The 17,055-nt window shown below is 47.2% G+C and overlaps 2 protein-coding genes across 9 annotated transcripts in view; both read right to left on the minus strand.

Annotated features, from left to right (window-relative positions):
• FOXJ1 (forkhead box J1) overlaps positions 1-1,752 on the minus strand; it is an 11,642-nt gene extending 9,890 nt beyond the window's left edge. Inside the window, exons 1-2 of one of the 3 annotated variants that reach the window (XM_025197478.1) lie at positions 1,307-1,752; positions 971-1,015 (exon numbers count right to left, since the gene is read on the minus strand). In XM_025197478.1, coding sequence (XP_025053263.1) covers positions 971-1,015; positions 1,307-1,418 — 157 coding nt within the window. In that variant the 5' untranslated portion in view covers positions 1,419-1,752. Of the gene's footprint in view, positions 87-970; positions 1,016-1,306 lie in introns of those variants that run through there. The other 2 variants (XM_014517255.2, XM_006018301.3) reach the window with 2 other exon arrangements.
• Positions 1,753-8,746: 6,994 nt separating this feature from the next.
• Positions 8,747-17,055, minus strand: part of RNF157 (ring finger protein 157) — a 73,602-nt gene continuing 65,293 nt past the window's right edge. For 2 of the 6 annotated variants that reach the window (XM_025197475.1, XM_014517234.2), the window contains 2 exons: positions 11,760-11,800; positions 8,782-8,910 (listed from right to left, as the gene is read on the minus strand). In XM_025197475.1, the coding sequence (XP_025053260.1) occupies positions 11,760-11,800 (41 nt within the window). In that variant the 3' untranslated portion in view covers positions 8,782-8,910. Of the gene's footprint in view, positions 8,911-11,759; positions 11,801-17,055 lie in introns of those variants that run through there. The other 4 variants (XM_006018361.3, XM_025197476.1, XR_003092738.1 and 1 more) reach the window with 4 other exon arrangements.

Raw genomic sequence — 17,055 nt, forward strand, 5'->3', positions numbered from 1 at the left:
GTTCTGGAAAGGGAAAAAAAAAAGCGGGGGGGGAATTTCTACTTTTCCCCCGGGATAAATTATGACCCAAAGCCCTGCCAGAGCTCCTTTATTCCAGAGCTGCAGTGATTTGTAAGCAGCAGAATGACTGTCATTAAGTAGCTGCTCCAAAAGGCTTCGCTGGCTGCTATGGAAACGCTCCGCCCCTGTAAACAGCTTCCATCCCTCCCATTGGTCCAGAGATCTCCATGGAGAGCTCAGTCACTCACCAGTTTGCTCTGTAGTTCTGCCACTTTTGCGCTAACTTGCGCTCTCCCCCATCCCTCCTGCTTTGCAAAGGCATTTCTATTCCCCAGCCCCAGCGATTCGGATCTGGATGGCAAGACAGGCCAATGGTCCTGCCAGCCCCGCCGAAAGCGGGGAGGGCTTTGTTTCCCCAGGGGAGGTCGGCGGTGCCGGGGGGAGCTCGTCCCCTGACCGGCATGGGGTGGTAGCCCGGAGCGGGCATTGGGAATGGCTGCTCTGAGTTTCATTAAGACAAATGAAAGTCCATTTGAAACAGCTCTCAGCTGCCCATTATTCATGTGGACACGAAACAAGCTGCTGCCAAAAAAACCAACTGGGCCACCAGAACGATCCGTGCCTTGAAAAGAAGGGAATGATTTAAAACCGCTCCTCTCCCCTTCGGGATGAGCTTGTGCCTCTGTCTCCTCTACCGGCTCAACTTGCCATTTAGCAGCCCCTTGTCCCTGCCCACGCAAACAGGCTCCTATTCAACGGCCTCCCTGGCGTCCAGGCTGTGTGTGGGGAGAGGATGATGAAGAGGCGGCGGCGGCATTCATGTGTAAAGGTCTGTGCCCTCCTCGAGGCTTTGCTATGAGGAGGATTAAGAGCGCGCTGTTCGCGCGGCTGAGCATTTGGAAGCCAAAATCATCCCCCTTGCAAGCCGCGGTGTTTCGACCAGGCCGGGAACGGGCCCCTTTGTTCCTACCTGGTTCAGCTCTATGAAGCCGCGTTCGTCTGACCTCTGCGTAACCTAAAGTAATTAGATCAAGGGGAGAGCTGAAGGGGGGCGAGGGGCCCAGCAGACCCCCTCAATCAAAGACCCTGCTGGGTCCTTCCTATATTTAATTAAGATGGTTACAGTCACATTCCCTTATAATGAGTCCCTGCCCCCCACCAGTCAGTTATTCTAAGAGTCCTTAATGAAAAATCACCCCCCGCCCCCCATGTGAAGAGAAAAGCCCCTTGCACTTTGTACAGCCAGCCCGGGTCAGGGCCAGGCATCTCCCTGGAAGGGGAAAGCACCCCCCACACCCTGCATCACCTCGGACCTGCTGGAGGACGGAGGAGGATTTTAGTATGCAAGGGCTGCTAGCTGAGGCTCTCAGTGCTGCCTGTGTGTCTGAGCCTGGCCTCCAATGGGACCGCATCAACATGACCACACACTTCTGGCATCCCAAATCCCTGTTAATCAGTCATCCCAGCCACTGAAACGGGGCCACGCTATGGTGGGACTGAAAGGAATAAACAAAACTCCCCACTTCTCCCTCCTCCCAGTAAAGGACAGGAAGGGGAGGGAGGCTGAGAACAGCCAAGACTGCTGAGTGCCTCAAGGAAACTCCCATCAGTGGCTGCCGTGCACGGTGAGAGCCAGTACGGGCCATGATGATCTTGGCTGGATCCACCTTGACATATGATAAGTGACCCGGCCACTCTCTGGTCTCTTCCTGAAAAGAGAGAGCCATCATCCCAAACCCGTACACACGATGTTGGTACTGCATCTTCCATACAAAAGCACCTCACAAAGCTTCGAGGCTGGTCACACGCCATTGAGTCACGGCAGGGATGGATCGGGCTCAGCGCAAACAGGACAGCCGTCATTTTGGCTGACACAGGGAAGACTGTGGATGGGATCTCTCCAGAGCTGAAAGGGAGAAGTGTCACTTAGCAGGAGCTCCAGTTGATTGACATCATCTATGGAGAGGCACCAGTAATGCATTTTGCTTCATGGATAGCACACAAACATGGTGACAATGGTGTCTGTATACTATGCAATGGTGCATGGGGACATGGCAGCTGTTGTCCTACTCAGAAAAATTAGGCGGTAAAATAAATGTCCTTTCATCCCTCATGTTTCCAACAAAAAGAACCAGGTGGGACAACAATGCCAGTGCCCTAGGCCACCAACGCAACACAACTTTGAAAAGAGGGCCTACAGCTCCCTGGACAGCCTGGAAGATGAAGCTAGGAGTTGAGGAGTATTCATGAAAGGGCATCTTGGAAAGTCCCAGGACAGCCCTTCTCAACTCCTGACCAGGACTCTGAAGCAACAAAAGAGGAGGCTGTTCCCTATCACTGCTAATCTGCCCTGCTAAGTTTGGCCCCCAGAGCTGGAGCATTCACACTCAAAGCTCCACTGGCAAGGAGTTAAACCATCTCTACTGAGCAGAATAAGACATCCAACAGATTCTCCCGCAGCTTCTCTCTCTCCTAAAGGCTCCCTTCCTTAATCCCAGCACTGTAGAAGGTGGTTTTCCTTCAAGGATCCAGAGGATTTTCTGAAGGCTTCATTACAGCAACAGCACCAGGCAACAATCAGGGAATTAATGTGTTTCCTAACTTCCACCCACCCCTGCCAGTTCATGCAACAATGGGAAGGATACATGGGCCTCCTTAGAGAAAATACCACTTTCCTCCAGGCTCCCTTGTTATCCCAGCACAGTATCCCTTGGTGATATTCAGAGCTAACCTGTCCTACCCTGCTATGAAGAACTGTATAGTTGGAAACAGCTTGGAGTGGTGTTGATTATGGGTCTGTGGGAAACTGCAGTCTTGTTTGCTGTTGAGACCCAGGAAGTCATTACAGGTGGGATCCTGTCGGCCTCTACCAGCCCAGTCCCTTTGGAGAGAAAGTTGCCACTCAAGCAACAGGAACTTATCTGAGTACATCAAAGGCCGAGCGTCCTCCTCAGGACTGGGTTCTACATGCTGCTTTCCAGAGTCTGAGATTAGTCATGCCAGCCATACAAAGAAAGAGTCGATGATGGCAGATCAGGTAAATCAGTGCTTTCCATATTTAATAACTACTTTTGAACATAAAATACCCAGCTTTAAAGAGAAACACATACAACTTTATGCCACTCTAAATAGCTCCCTCCTTCTCCAGAGTTACTGCATCAAAGCAATAGGTGAAGGCACCAGGTTGGGAATCACGAGATCTGGACTCTGACCCGCCAGAGGTTTCCTGGCACAAGCCTTGAACAAGTCACTTAATCTCTTTGTGCCTCAGTATTCCCAGCTGGGGGGACAATAGTACCGACCTACTTCACAGGGTTATCAGGGCAATTATTCATTAACATGATTATTTACTATTTCTATCATGGTAGTACCTCAGAGCCCTTGGCCTGAGCTAGGGCACCACTGTGCTAAGTCATTGGACACATACAGAATAAGAGCAGTCTTTGCCCCCAAAGAGCTTACAATCTAAATAATATCCATCAGTGCCTGTAAAGTGCTTTGAAAACCATGGATGGAAGGTGCGACAGACATGCAAACTATAATTCAGTATTAATCATCATCATCGTCAGACTAATTATTAATCGCTATAAGTATGAAGCTCACTCACTTCTCCCTCCATGCCCAGTGCCACTACATTCGTTTTCTTTCACCGCTTCTACTTTTCTTAGAGATGAACGCAGCCTTCCCTGTGACCTCTCTCTCTCCGATCTCCCTTCAGTCTCCCTTGGCCTTATAAAGTTTCCCTTTTGTGTGCCCTGTTCCCATGCTGTTGGGAAGACCCGGCGTAGAATAATGTCTACCTCTTGTGCAGGTTTGATTCGTTATCTGTGGAGCAGTGAAGTTCTGATTGTGGGATGCCACCTGGTGCTTGTCGTTGATCACTGCACCCTTCCAAAGACTCACTAGGACGGTAGGCCTAGCAGCTGAGTCATCCTGGGTCAGGTGTATCCTGCCCTTCTGGGTGGAATTTCACTAGAAGCTCCAGCCAAAACCTTTAGGTCCATTTCATCACCAGGAGAGAACCCCTGGGGGCCTTAGAGAAGGAGGAAATTCTTCTCTCTTTGAACTCCTTTAGCATCATGGCTGAAGAATAAAGGGCCTGCAAAATCCACATGTTCATACCCCCTCCTGCTGTTTATGTCATCATAACTCTAAGCATCATCTTGGCAACTATCCCAACATTTTACTGGTGTGGACTCCTATTTCTCGTTTGCCTGCAATGCTCCTATGTGGGACACTCAACTTTTCATTGTATAAATGCGGGGTAGCTTTTTAAAAATTAAACTCGGTGTAATGGAGAAAAGAGCCTCGTGCCTAATAGAGGTATGATACCATTTCAGAAACTAAGAACATTTTAAAGCAAGTCATAAGCATCAAACTGGGGTTTGCTTCTTTTTACGTTCATGACAGTTTCATCTCTGGGAGCATTCGATTAATCAGTGAGAGCAGAAGGCCATTAAACTTGATGATTTAGTTTCATGGCAATTTTGTCACTGAAAAGCTGATACTGCTAAGGCCCTGGGCAAGAAGAAGCAAACTTGTGATCAAGACAGGCCTACTGGCCCCGGTGAGATGAGCTAAGGCTAGAGCAGATCTTCCACAACATTTTCCATCTGTGGAATAGTAGGCCTCTATTGGGTCAGAGTACTCAGGGAAGGTGTGATTACAGCACTCACTAGCATACCTATGCTAACATTATGTAGCTAGCATGAGTAACTAACAGTGAAGCTGTCATAGCATGGGGTTGAGCAAGAATGAGCAACTTGAGTACAAACTTTGCAGAGACTACGTATGGGTACATACTATGGTTGCTAGTGTGGGATAAACCCTCTGCTACTGTGTCTTCCATGCAATGGCAAGGATGTTTGCTTCTCCATTGGCGGGATGAAATCATATGAGTCTCTCACACAAAGTTCTCCCAATGTCCTTTCCCAGTTCTTTACAAACCTGCCTGCTAGCCCAGTTCTGCTCTCCCATATAGTTCTTCCAAAGTATCCTCATCCTCAGCATGGCTTTCCTGTGCACTGAGTGCCCATCTTGTGGGCAGATGGCCAATAGGAATGACTACAAAGCTACAAAACTGAACTGGAAGTCAAGTTGCTAAGGGTGGAAGCTTGCTACTGTACATTGGTCCATCTTGCCACCTGGATTACTTGATGCAGTTGGTTTATTGCGTTAAGCTAAAGATGAATTCAGCCATCCTCTCCTACTGCCTGCTGCTTCAGCAGACTTCATGCAAACATCATAGGAGGGGCTTCCATTTTCACCTGTTCCCTTGCTGCTGTTCTGTCTGTTATGCACCTCCTGGTCCTTTAGCAATGCAGGCTCAGAAATGCCAAAGCAGAAACTAAAACTTCTCTGTTAAACTGGATGGATGCTCCCTTTCAATTAGAAGAGGCAATGAGCAAGGATACCCACCTACTTTCCTTCCCCAGTCCAGAAGTCAGGACTACTCTTATGATGCTCCTGGACTCCCTGTTTCCATGACCCCTATTTACACCAGGATAATCATGTGGTAAGTGTGTGATGCCACCAGTCTGGGTTGGCACGTACCTTCCACAGTTGCTGTTCTACTTGCCTGGACACTGACATGAAATACAAGGGAGCAGAACCCCTCAGGAACCCCTGAAAATGGCTTGGCCTTTCTTCCCAGGGAAACAGAACATGATTGCTCAATGGGTCATAAGCTACTCCGGCACTGCAAAACTAGACTACTGCCATTGCTTTAAGTGGAACTCCTCCTGATTTACACCGCAGCCCACTTGTAGAAGTGGGAGCGGGGAATAAGATAGCAGTGACTCCATCTCATCTCCCTTGCGTTCCTTTCTTATTGGCTTGGGAGAGCTTTCTGCCCAGCCTCCAAGATGGCTCTGTTATTAGTCCAGCAGGTTATGTGTCTCTTATTAAACCAGCTCTGTACAGTGCTTTGAGACAACTCTGTAGCCAGGAGCTGCACCTTCCCCGGTCTGTCTGGGACACATTCCTAGTGGCAGGCAGGACACCTGGGCATTCTAGAATACATCACCCAGACAACGTAGGCTTGGCTTTCATCATTCGTGGAACGATTCTTGAGTTCAGTTAGCACGTGGGGCTTGTATCGGCTCCAACAGTGTCCACCAAGAAGAGGGGGGAGGATGCAGTACTGTTTTGATAGCCTAATGGAACAAGGCTTGCAGAGGGCAAACATCAATTACAAGCTAGTGCAGCCCTTTGACTGGTGCCTCAAAAATGGATCCTTCTCCCATGCCCAAACACACCTCCTAGTCCCAGCTGCCCTTCCTCCATAATCCACATATTGTCTCAGAATTATGCAGCAATTAATACATCTTGCATTGGTATCACTATGACATGCCTAGGGCTAGGAGGGGCCTACCTACCCCTGCGCACACACCTATGGGCACTGAATCATTCTGTAGCCCTGGGCTGTTCTCTGCATAGTGAGAGTAACAGACGTGCACCACTTCATCCAACCTCTCTTGTTCTAATAGAAAGAGCAGTTCCATCACCCTCAACACCCAGCACATAGCAGGAGCAGAGAGAGCCAAGGGCAGGAGACAGGAGGAAGGGATAGGGGTTTATATGTTCTTCATTCAAATGGCCATTGTGTTCTGCTGCACTGGTCCAAAAGCCACCAATACCAGTGAGCGGGGGCCACTACTGATGTGTCCTCGTAGAAGGGGATCTCAGGTCATGAATAAAGCACCAGTTTTGACAATACCCAAGTCATGTGCATTACTCTTGACATCCCCTATCTGCACCCACTCTGAAGCTTTTCTATGAGCCCCTTGAATACAGCATGAGACTGAATTCTCCCTCCCAAGAACAAGCTGAACACTTCTTCTGAGGTGCTGACTCTCCTCAATCACTTCACCACCAACCAGGACTGTCCTTCCCTCTGCCTTGGCCTGCATTTCCAGAGGGCCTCTCTGGTCTTTGGTAGGTCCCTAGTCATGACCTGCCTCCCCAGGACCTTTGACTTTTGCCCTGTGGATTGGAGTCTCAGTTCCATTGTTGACCCAGTACACACACCTTCCCCTGAAAAGTCTGGCTGGAAACGCAGGGCAGACTGATCAATGTGGGATAGGGAGAGCAGAAGGGGTGGCACTGTATATAGCTTCTGGTTTGCCCCCACTTGGTAAAAATGCCTTAGAAACAAGAAACAAAAGGAGGGACTGGGCCTTCATCACTGAAACTGCTCCAGAGAAAGGGGCATCTCGAGAATCTGAAGCCTGTCCAGCTGAAACAAATAGAGCCAGCATGGCAGCAGATCGGAAGGCAAGATGGAAAAATCCCATAACTACGTATCTCCAAGGGGTCGTATATTTGTCCCCTGATGTGGCTTTCATTGTAGGCTACCATTTACCTTCCCCAAATCAATGTGTCACATAACAGACAGATGCAAGGGCTAACCATCATGAAGGAAGCCCCCTCAGCCCATAATTGCCCTTCATCTAATCTCTTGCTGAGGCTGTGGAGCTAGGTTATTGCTTGTTTTTGGTTTGCAAGAGGAAGAAAAAGTTGGCAGCTGCCCTGCAGCAACGGGAGGAGGGCACAGAAGAGACATTTGGAACCTGCCAAAGCAGCAGCAGCCGTGTTTAAAGCACTTGTTTTCAAGCTTATATCTTGTGAGTTGGTCCCAGTTAGGACAAGAACCTCTTGCAAGGCAAGAGAGAGGAATGAGCCATTATGAATGAGCACATGCAACCAGGTGAGTGGACTCTTGTGGACTATCACAGCACACTTCAGCAAACCTACAGGTGTACCAGCCTTCCCTGGAAGTACACCAGTTCATATGCATCAGCACAGAGTCCTGGCCCATGTTTGCCCATTGATAGTTCATCACAAACACCACATTTTGGTCCTACTGAAGTCAACAGCTAAATTCCCTGTGACCCCAAAGGACCCGGGGCATAGCTCTAGATACTCGTAACAAGCAGAACTTACCCTTGCAGAATGTCTGCACTCAGGTGAGCCAGTGAGATGGTTACTCTATGCCAGGTGATATGGAGATGGGTGAGCGCACCAACCAGTCTACACAGGGATGCATGTGCTAACGGAAGGTGACTTAGGGCATGTGATGGATGGAGACAGGAGAGCCTGCCCAGAAAGCAGCCACACTGCCATGCCCCTACAATAGGCATGCGGCAATGTTCTTCCCTTAACCACCACTTGCTCCTGTTGGCACCCTCTTCTCCCAGCCCATTCCTCTCAGCCTCTTTCCTTGTTGGGTGGAGATCTTCCAGGCCATGAAGTCATCCCACTGAAGAGAAGTCTCCTCCAAGCACCCATTCAGTGCCACATGGCTGCCCAGCCAAGAAGTTGGAGTCTCCAACTGCCAAGGAGGGCTGAAGGGAAGAGGAAACAGTGGAGGACATGTGCTGACATCAGTTCCCTCCTACCTTACAACCAGTTCACAGCAGGGAACAGGGAGAAGAGTGGGAAGGGAAACACCCCAACTGTTCTTGGATACAACACATGGACCGAGGCCTCTAAATTTGAGAGTTACAGTTCATGACCATAACCAGCCTCCTTTCTGCTGTTATCAAGGTGAGTCCAGTTAGTCCTAGCATAAATATAGGGAAACAGTTCAAAGGGAGGAGGGGTGAGAATTGCAGCTTAAATTAAAAAATAATATATATAACAGTATCGCTACATCTGCCATATTTGAGGTGTTAATGCCCACAGATTGGCTGCTCCAGATTTCTTTAGTGTTGGGGAAATGTGTTGGGTAGCTGGCTTTGCCCTCCATCCAGCGTGCAGTCCCAGAGAGGGCGGAGTCTCGTCAGACTGCCAGAGGTCCCATCATGCATTGCATATCCTTATCATCTTCCCGGTTGATGCTGCTGGTGGACAGATGGTGTCTCGGGGCTTGCCGGCAGGTCAGGGCGTTGTCATCGGACGCCTCAACACCTGGGAAAAAGACTGTGGTTACAAGACATATGAGGATAGCCACTGTCAACAGAGAGCACGGTGTCTTAGAGCTACCTCTTGGTATATTAAATCTGATAGATAGAAATGCATGGGGCAGCAGCAGAGAGATGCACAATTAGTTCTGCCCAGTGCAAGCAGCTGGTGTTTGGAGTCTTTTATTAAACCACATTGGGACCAGTCTCCTTTCTGGGTTCTATTTTATCCAGACCCCTACATGTTCAACAGGCAAGAGACAGGGCTTCATGTGAGCTCACAGACAGGGGAACCCAACTTCAACTGAAACAGCATGAGCTTACAATCTTATAAGCCCCAGAGTTAATTCCAAGCGGGGGGACACTTTGTCTGAGAGCAAGCTCCATGGGGCAAACCAAACTGACTTCCTTCTAATTGGCTTCCACAGTACAAAAAAGAAATGACCACCTCAAATGCACGGCTAGTTTCAATAGGACAAGTCCTGCACAGCAACAGCTCCAGGGCTTCCTGATATTGAAGTGACAGGGAGTCACTAGTGCTCTATCCAGCTGAAATGTGATAGCGGCAGGAAAGATCCCTTCTGCCTCTTAATGACTTGGCTTCCAAATGGAGCCTGCAGCTGTAGGCAAATTAAAAAAAAAATCCAAATGATCCCCTAGAGATGAGTAGGGATTGTCACTTAGCACAGGAAGTGTGTGTGTTAATTTGGGCCTGAGGTGTTACATTTTTGCCCAGGAAATGTACAAAGCTTTGCCTGCCTGCAGCACAGTGCTAAATGAGATGCTTAACTCCAGTGAGCTTGCATTGGGATTCAGAATCCCTGCAGGAGTCTGTTCCAGAACCACACTGATGCTACCCCTACCTCCAGCCCCCACGGTATGAAAGAAGAAAGAAACTTCCAACAAGGGGGAATCTCCTTTTTCTCAGCCTATAAGACCTGGGGTTTTGCTTGGCAGCTGCAGATTTTGCTGACATGTAACAAATAATTGGGGGGGATGCACTGAAACAACAGTGTTTATGTCACATGGCTGTGCTACTAGCATCCCATGTCGACAGCGCTCCCAAAGGCAACCAAGAAAAGGCACTGTCAGGATGTCAAATGAGATTATTTTCTGGCTCTTTGCAAGGCCACTGCAAGTGCTGGGCCAAATTAATCCTTGGTCTAACCCCACTGACAGCCAAGAAATTATATTGGGGATGACTCTAGCCTGCCAACTGCTCTATCCTTTGCTTGCTGCTGGGAAACCTAAGAAGGAACCAGGGCCCAGCATTTCCCCCATCACTATGCACGCACTATAGGGAGGGCTCAAGCTGAGCTTCATTCTGCCCAGGACATGGTATGACACAAAGAACTAAAGGCCTAGACATAGCACATTTACTTCAGATTAAAAAAAAGGAATGGACACACTACATAAACCCCTACACCAGTGTAACTTATAAGAAGTCGGTATAGAATGACGGGTACTTCTAGCAGCAAATCTACACTAGTATGAATGCCACATTTCCAAAGCACTGCAAACAGCTACAGGAGAGGAATGGCTTACAAACTCACATGAACTACTCAGAAATGGGGTCTAGACTGAGCCCCAGGGGGCCTGGATTCAAATTTCATCCTACTATACGACTAAGTCTTTGTCAGCTTGATCCTGCTTGCCACAAGACCTATAGCAAGACTTCTGCAGCACCTGATTGGGCCCTGCAACTTCTCTGTGTTTGGTGATAACTATGTTTCTTTGGTCTACTTAGATCATAAGATCTTTGTCCAGGTATCATGCCTCCCTGCTTACACTGAGTCTAGCATGAAACAGCCTGGACTTTGGTTGGGGTATCTGATCACTGCTGCAATATAAATAATAAAATAGAAAGGGTTAATATCAACATGGAAACGTCCTCTTTTGGACTGGCTTAGGCCCAAAGAGGCCAAACCAAGCCTGAACAAGATATCTCTAGAGAGGAACTATTTTCCCTGAAGCACTCTATGAGTCCCAGAATCTCCTTTCTGAGAGTTTAGGGCTAATTTATTCCCTTTATTCTCTTGAGATTTTTTTTAGCAAAGGAGAGGGGCAAGAACTGTACGAGGGCTGGTGTTGCTTTTTCCTTGGTGTGTGGAGTGTTAGCACATGTGGATTGTTAGTCCACCTGAACCTAACAGCCCATTGGACTGGTGTGCTTAAAGCATGCTAATTTTAAGCCATCAGCCCACCATGGAATAAGATGGCCAGATCATACCCAGCCACCCCTGATTCTTCAACCTGAGTGACCAGGTGTCCATTTATGGCTGGGCAGATCGGGGGCAGCCTTTGGCATGATCCCTGGGCAGGACCTTGACACTGGCCCTCTAGAGCTATAGCAAGACACTAACTCCTTTGCTACTGGACCCCGAGGGGATATGGGCACAACTCATTTCAGCATGTAGAGTTTGTCTTTAGACAACAAGTGGGAGGTCCAGTTTGAAAGCAAGTCTAAACATAATACTATCTCTGTCTTTTAGGATAGATCCAACAGAGACTTCGCCCCTTGTTATGACTTACACCAGTGTCAAGTGGTGTAAGCTACTACTAATCAGCTACTACTCTGATCCCGTGATATTCAATACCTATATGCATTGGGGTAAAGCATGGCATGAGGTGCAGAACAATGAAGAGTCAGGGAGGCTGAGTTTTGAATTCCTCTTTGCCATTCGTGAGGGGGTGCTCTTGGCATGGGACAAGGTTTTCCCCTTCCTCCTCCCCCTGCCCTTCACTTTAGTTATGAAATGGGGTGATTCAACTCATCCAAAGACATCTTAAAAAAAATTTAAAAACTTAAACAGTAAAACAAGAGTGAGATTCATTCAGACTTTGCGGATCTCATACCTATTCGTCAATGTTAATAGGGCAGGATTCCGGAACAACAGCTGTTCAGCAGAAAAAAACCAAAAGCAAATGGTGAACAAGAGAGAAGACACCACACACACAAAAGAAAAACAGCAAGACAAGAGGTTTGCTAGGCTGAGACCTGTTTTGCTACTGTAGAAGACTCTTAGTACTAAGGCCAATGTGCCCTGACTATATTAACTCAAGGCCATGCTGCTCCAGCTCTGATGATGGGACCCTCAGAGAGGTTGGTGAAGGAAATAAATGAAACCCAAGTTGGCTACCCAAAGTATCTGGGTAGAAGGGATGGAGGCTTGATTAAACACAGCTCTGGTGATGTTCTCTAGAGACCATCCAAGCTGCCTTTGGGTCAAGGGAATGAATGTTACCCACTTGGCTACCTAACTGGGCAGAAGGGTTTATACACAGACTTCTGTACTTCACACAGCCTACCATTAATGCCACAAGCTTGGAAAACACAGCTCTAAAAACTCATACATTCTGGCTCAGCAGTTGTATTTGAGTCACCAGAAGCTGAATGGTATACATTTAAAACCCCTCAAGAGCACCTGAAGATACAAGACTTGAGGAATGGGACTGAAGAGCTCTCTTCTAAGAGGCAGGCTTTTATAAAGGGTTGCCCAGATTCCTTCTCTTCCCCCACAAACTCCCTTTTACCCATTAGATCAGCACTGCTCTCTCACTCTCTTATGAACCTCACACCAGTCACCCTGACTGGCAAAGAGGAGACAGATCAACAAAAGTTTGCTCAGCTTGACCCTCTCCTGGCTTGGAGCTGTATAGATGTGGCTGCTCTATGAACCCACCTTCTGCAGAACCCACGGGCCCTGATCTCACCTGCCCTGGTTTTTCACCACATTGATTTCAATGGGGGCTCTTCCCAATTTAATAAAGTGCAAGCAGCAACAGAAGGAGATCCATGGAGTTCACACACCAGTTTCTCTGTCGGGGGCCTTCTGGGCTGAGGTGTGATCAAGTGGGCCAAGGATTTTGAAAGAAGCCAAAGAGGGAAGCACAAATTCCACTGACTTTGTGGGAGTTCAGCACCTAACACCCATAGCCCTCTCTGGAGAGACAAGCCCTCAAAGCACCTGTGAGCCTGTATTTACATTCTTTCACTGGATTGCCCTGAGGGTTTTAGAGTCCTCATAGCACATGACCCCAGCCCCAAGTATCTATATTTGTCATCTTGATGCGTGGGGCAACACCCGGCCACTCAGAATAGGACACAGTATAACAATGCTTTCATGGGCTGGTTTCATTATGACCCTTGATGACAGCAAAGATCAAATTTGACTCAGTTAAAGGGGCTTTGGGTTTTCCATGAAAGAGGTCTCTATTTTTCAAGTTTTGTGTCTCCAGGATAAAATATGGATCCAAAGTGGATCTACAGCTGAGAAGTGGGGCTAGATAATCCTGTAGCTGCATGCTTATCACCTGCCCCATTTATCATGGTGTTTCACATATGCTCCTACCTTGCTTTTACAGCATCTAAGGACTGCACATGGCAAATGCTGTGAAGAACAGCTACTTAAGAAGCAGCACTGGGGTTTGGGGCCACGATTCAGCAAAGCATTTCAGCACATGCTTAAACACAGCATGTGCTTAAGTCCCTGGTGACTACAATGGGACTTAGCTGGTATTTTAGGGCTTTGTTGGGTTGGCACTTTAGAACCCAGGAAGCAAATGCACAGTTTCAGCCTACCATAGCACACCCAGCCAGACCACAGCGGAGAAGAGGAGGATCACTAGTTATTTTACAAGCAAAATTCATCCAACAAAAGCTACGTGAAGAGCATGGGAATGGCAGGCTGAAGTTAACCAGTTTGTGGCAGCCTACCATATCTTCTTGCATACAAAATGGACCTCTCCCACATTCAGCTGCTGGAAATTGGGGTGTGCAATGTAAGTAAGAAAATATGGTAATAGGAGTTCCAGCCTCTGCCCAGGAGAAAGTAAAAGTAAAGTTGCATGTATGGCCAGGGAGAAAAACCAGGAGCACCTGGGACTCCCCAGCTGCTGACTGTGGACCCTTTCTCTTTTTCCCTCTTCCCAGCAGAGGCTCATGCTGCAGAAGCTGCTACACAGTTACTTACTGCTACTTACCAGTATTTTCAAGGCAAGATCTTTTTTTCTTCATTCTGCCTTTCAAAAGCAAGCCACGTCTCTTATTGGGGGGCATGTCATATGCAAGAATATACGGTAGTTCTTCCAGACCTTAATAAAGGCCAGGCAGTCAAGTGCTCCTAGACTGGATTGTTTGTACAATGTATTATAGTAACTGAGCTCAGGTTCTGCTTCCCTTCAGGCTGTTAATCTGCCACTTTATTTGCTGATAGCCCTCCAATGCCTTCCCACAATTCCCCTCCCTGCAAGGCCTGAAGGACAGGCAAGCTCTCCTGCAATCAACAGAAAAAGGATTCATAGTGACTCGGCTTACTGTAGCCCAAAGGATTATGGGAAATGCAACACACAGGTAAGTTCCCATTGGGACACAGCTCTCATCCGGGCTCAGCTAACGCTGGTGCTCAAGCACAGGTGCTTATCACCTGAGTTAATTCTGCAGTGAAGACCTACCCTAAATATCTTGCTATGGCATACAGCTAGAACCAGCTTTTATACAAAATGTTATTTCATCAGGCAGAAACAGATTCTTTAATTTCAATAGGTTTTTCATCAGCTAAAGAGCTGGCAAATAAATGATCCCAGTGGTGATGGACAATTAACAAGACTAGACAATTTACTAAAAGCATAACTCATGTTACTGCTAAGGTGCCTGTATGCAGAGACCTGGATTATTTAGAAGGGTCCTTGGAAAGAACAGAAGGCGATATCCCACAGGGAGGCTTGATACAGAGGAATAGGCTGTCCTCGGGAGAGATGTCCATACATTTCTCCCCCCAACATGTAAGAAAATATTTAGGGCCTGATTCAAAACACAATGAAGTCAGTAGGAATCATCCTACTAACTTCAAAAGGCTTTGGATTAACTAGTTCTTGGAAGAGAGGCCACAATAAAATGTAACCATTTGAAATAGGCTCAGAATCCCGCAGTTTGCATCACTAAAACCAAGACTCTTGCCCGACTATGGATCATCTACATACTCAGAATAATCTCATTGTGTTTGTTTAAACCTTGTTCCCCTACAAGTTCAAAAAAGAAATATACACTATAGTCCACTGCACCTACCTTCTCTGCCTTCTGCCTTTTCCAAGGATGCTCTTACTTGATTCAAAACCAAAGAAACATCATCATGGAAATGAAAGGAGTGACTGTGCTTTGAGATCTCATTCACAAGGGGAGTCACTTGTCACAGAAAAGGTTGTGGTTTATTGTGACAAATCTGGCCAAAGATTCAGCAAAAATTCAACAGAAAACAAAGCACTGGTTCCACCCCTTTTGAAATAAAAAAAAAAAATTTGATGCTATTTAAAAAAACCCAGGTCAGTCTTGCACGCTCTGTAGCTCTGCTTGGGTAAAGATCTAAATTTGTAAGAACTGAGAGGAACTTATGCAAGCATGAGATGCCTGGAGTGGAAAGCTCTTGAATTCTTGTGAAAACCCCACACTTATTTATTTATTTATTTTTTTATCACAAAGCCTACAATGGTCACGAACAGAGCCTCAGGCAGCTCAAAAGCAATGTAGTCACCACTTTCAGTCCGCTATGTTAGTTTGATGCTATCAGTGGCCCACACAAGTTTCCTGAAATCACTTTATTCTCTTGCACATTAGGTGGTATGTGGGAGCTTCAGGTGGGCAGGGGAAGTGTGCAGATTTGCTCACCTTTTGAACAGACAGGCTGTCCTGCCATACACACAGTTTGCTGTAGATAGCTACCCAGGACCTCTAGATTTTTATCTGTGCATGTGGCATTCAAACTTTGCAAGATGTAAACCCATTTAAAAAAAAAGAAAAGAAAAACATGGAGCATTTGTTGACTGAACTATCTTTCAGATCTGGTTTGTTGCAAAGCAAGTGAACTTGAGACAGCTGACGCAGCAAGATTAACTGTACAGCTATGCTTCTGCTGCAGTGGCATGAGCTAGAGAAGCTAGGTCCACACTACAAAACTTTACCAACCAAATTATGTCTGGCAAAGAACATACCCCTATGCTGATGAAACTAGGTCAGCAAACCTCTGGGTTTGGTCCCAGTGATACCAACAGAAGAATGCTCTGGCTTACATAGGCCACAGACATGCATGCTGTTTGAAGTGCTCCAAATGGCCAAAATTCATGCCTGAAAAAGTGCTTCAAAAAGCTGCAGGGCTTTAAAATTACCCCTACAAACATCTCTGAAGCGCTTTCCAAAACATTTACACCCTCCAGCATCCCACAATGCTCCATTCCCCTCCTCAGGGGAATAGCGGGGCAGACACCAGACAGCCAATTAATGCTCTCCTGCCTGTGTCCCTTTTTGAAGTACTTCCAGGGAGGGGTGGGGGAGATGCATCTGCACAGCACTGAAGCATGCCAAATTTGTAATGTTCAGGCATCTGGAGCAGTTCAAATGAATGTCTGTCTGTGCCCATAGCTAGGTTGGCATTGCTGTAGTAGCAGAGACCGTAGTGCAGACATACCCACTGAAGAAGCAGCTTGAGGTGTGGCAATGGCGTCTCACAACAGGAGAGGCATTACAAGGAATACATACTGCAAGCCATTAAGAAACAAGACGTTCCTCTCATTGTCTCCACCCCTCTTCTGGTGCATCAGGCTTGACACGAACACGTATGGGCCAGATTCTCAGCTCGGGACATACTGATGTCAGTGGAGGTAAGCAGATCAACAACAGCTGAGGATCCGGCCTCTTCACTCTACTGCATGTTTCCTCCCCTTCTTGGATGATTTCCCAACTTTTTTTCAATAAGGGCTTGACTGAACAGTCACAGCCATCAATAGGAGTCTTCTTGTTGCTGCAGCGGGGACTAAGTCAAACTCTAGGTCTAACCATGACTTGTCCTCCCACTACTTCAATGTGTATCATGTACTTCATGATCTGTCATATACGTTTCCTTTCCCTGGCCTGACCCAACTTTCATTCCAGTATTCTTTACTCGTCTCTAGTTATCTGGGTTCCCATTCACTGCACCAAGCCTCACAGTTGATTTTCTGAGCTGACTATTCACTCTGGGAGTGCTTTTGAGAAGAAGTCTACAAAGCAACACATAAATAAGGAGGGAGACGAGGGAATAAATGACTGATTGTGGAATATAAACCACCACCCATCACATAGTAAACTAGCTGGCTTCCATAAAGACCCTAACAGAGCAGG

The sequence above is a fragment of the Alligator sinensis genome, unplaced genomic scaffold (assembly GCF_000455745.1).
Source record: "Alligator sinensis unplaced genomic scaffold, ASM45574v1 scaffold400_1, whole genome shotgun sequence".
NCBI classification, from domain to species: domain Eukaryota; kingdom Metazoa; phylum Chordata; order Crocodylia; family Alligatoridae; genus Alligator; species Alligator sinensis.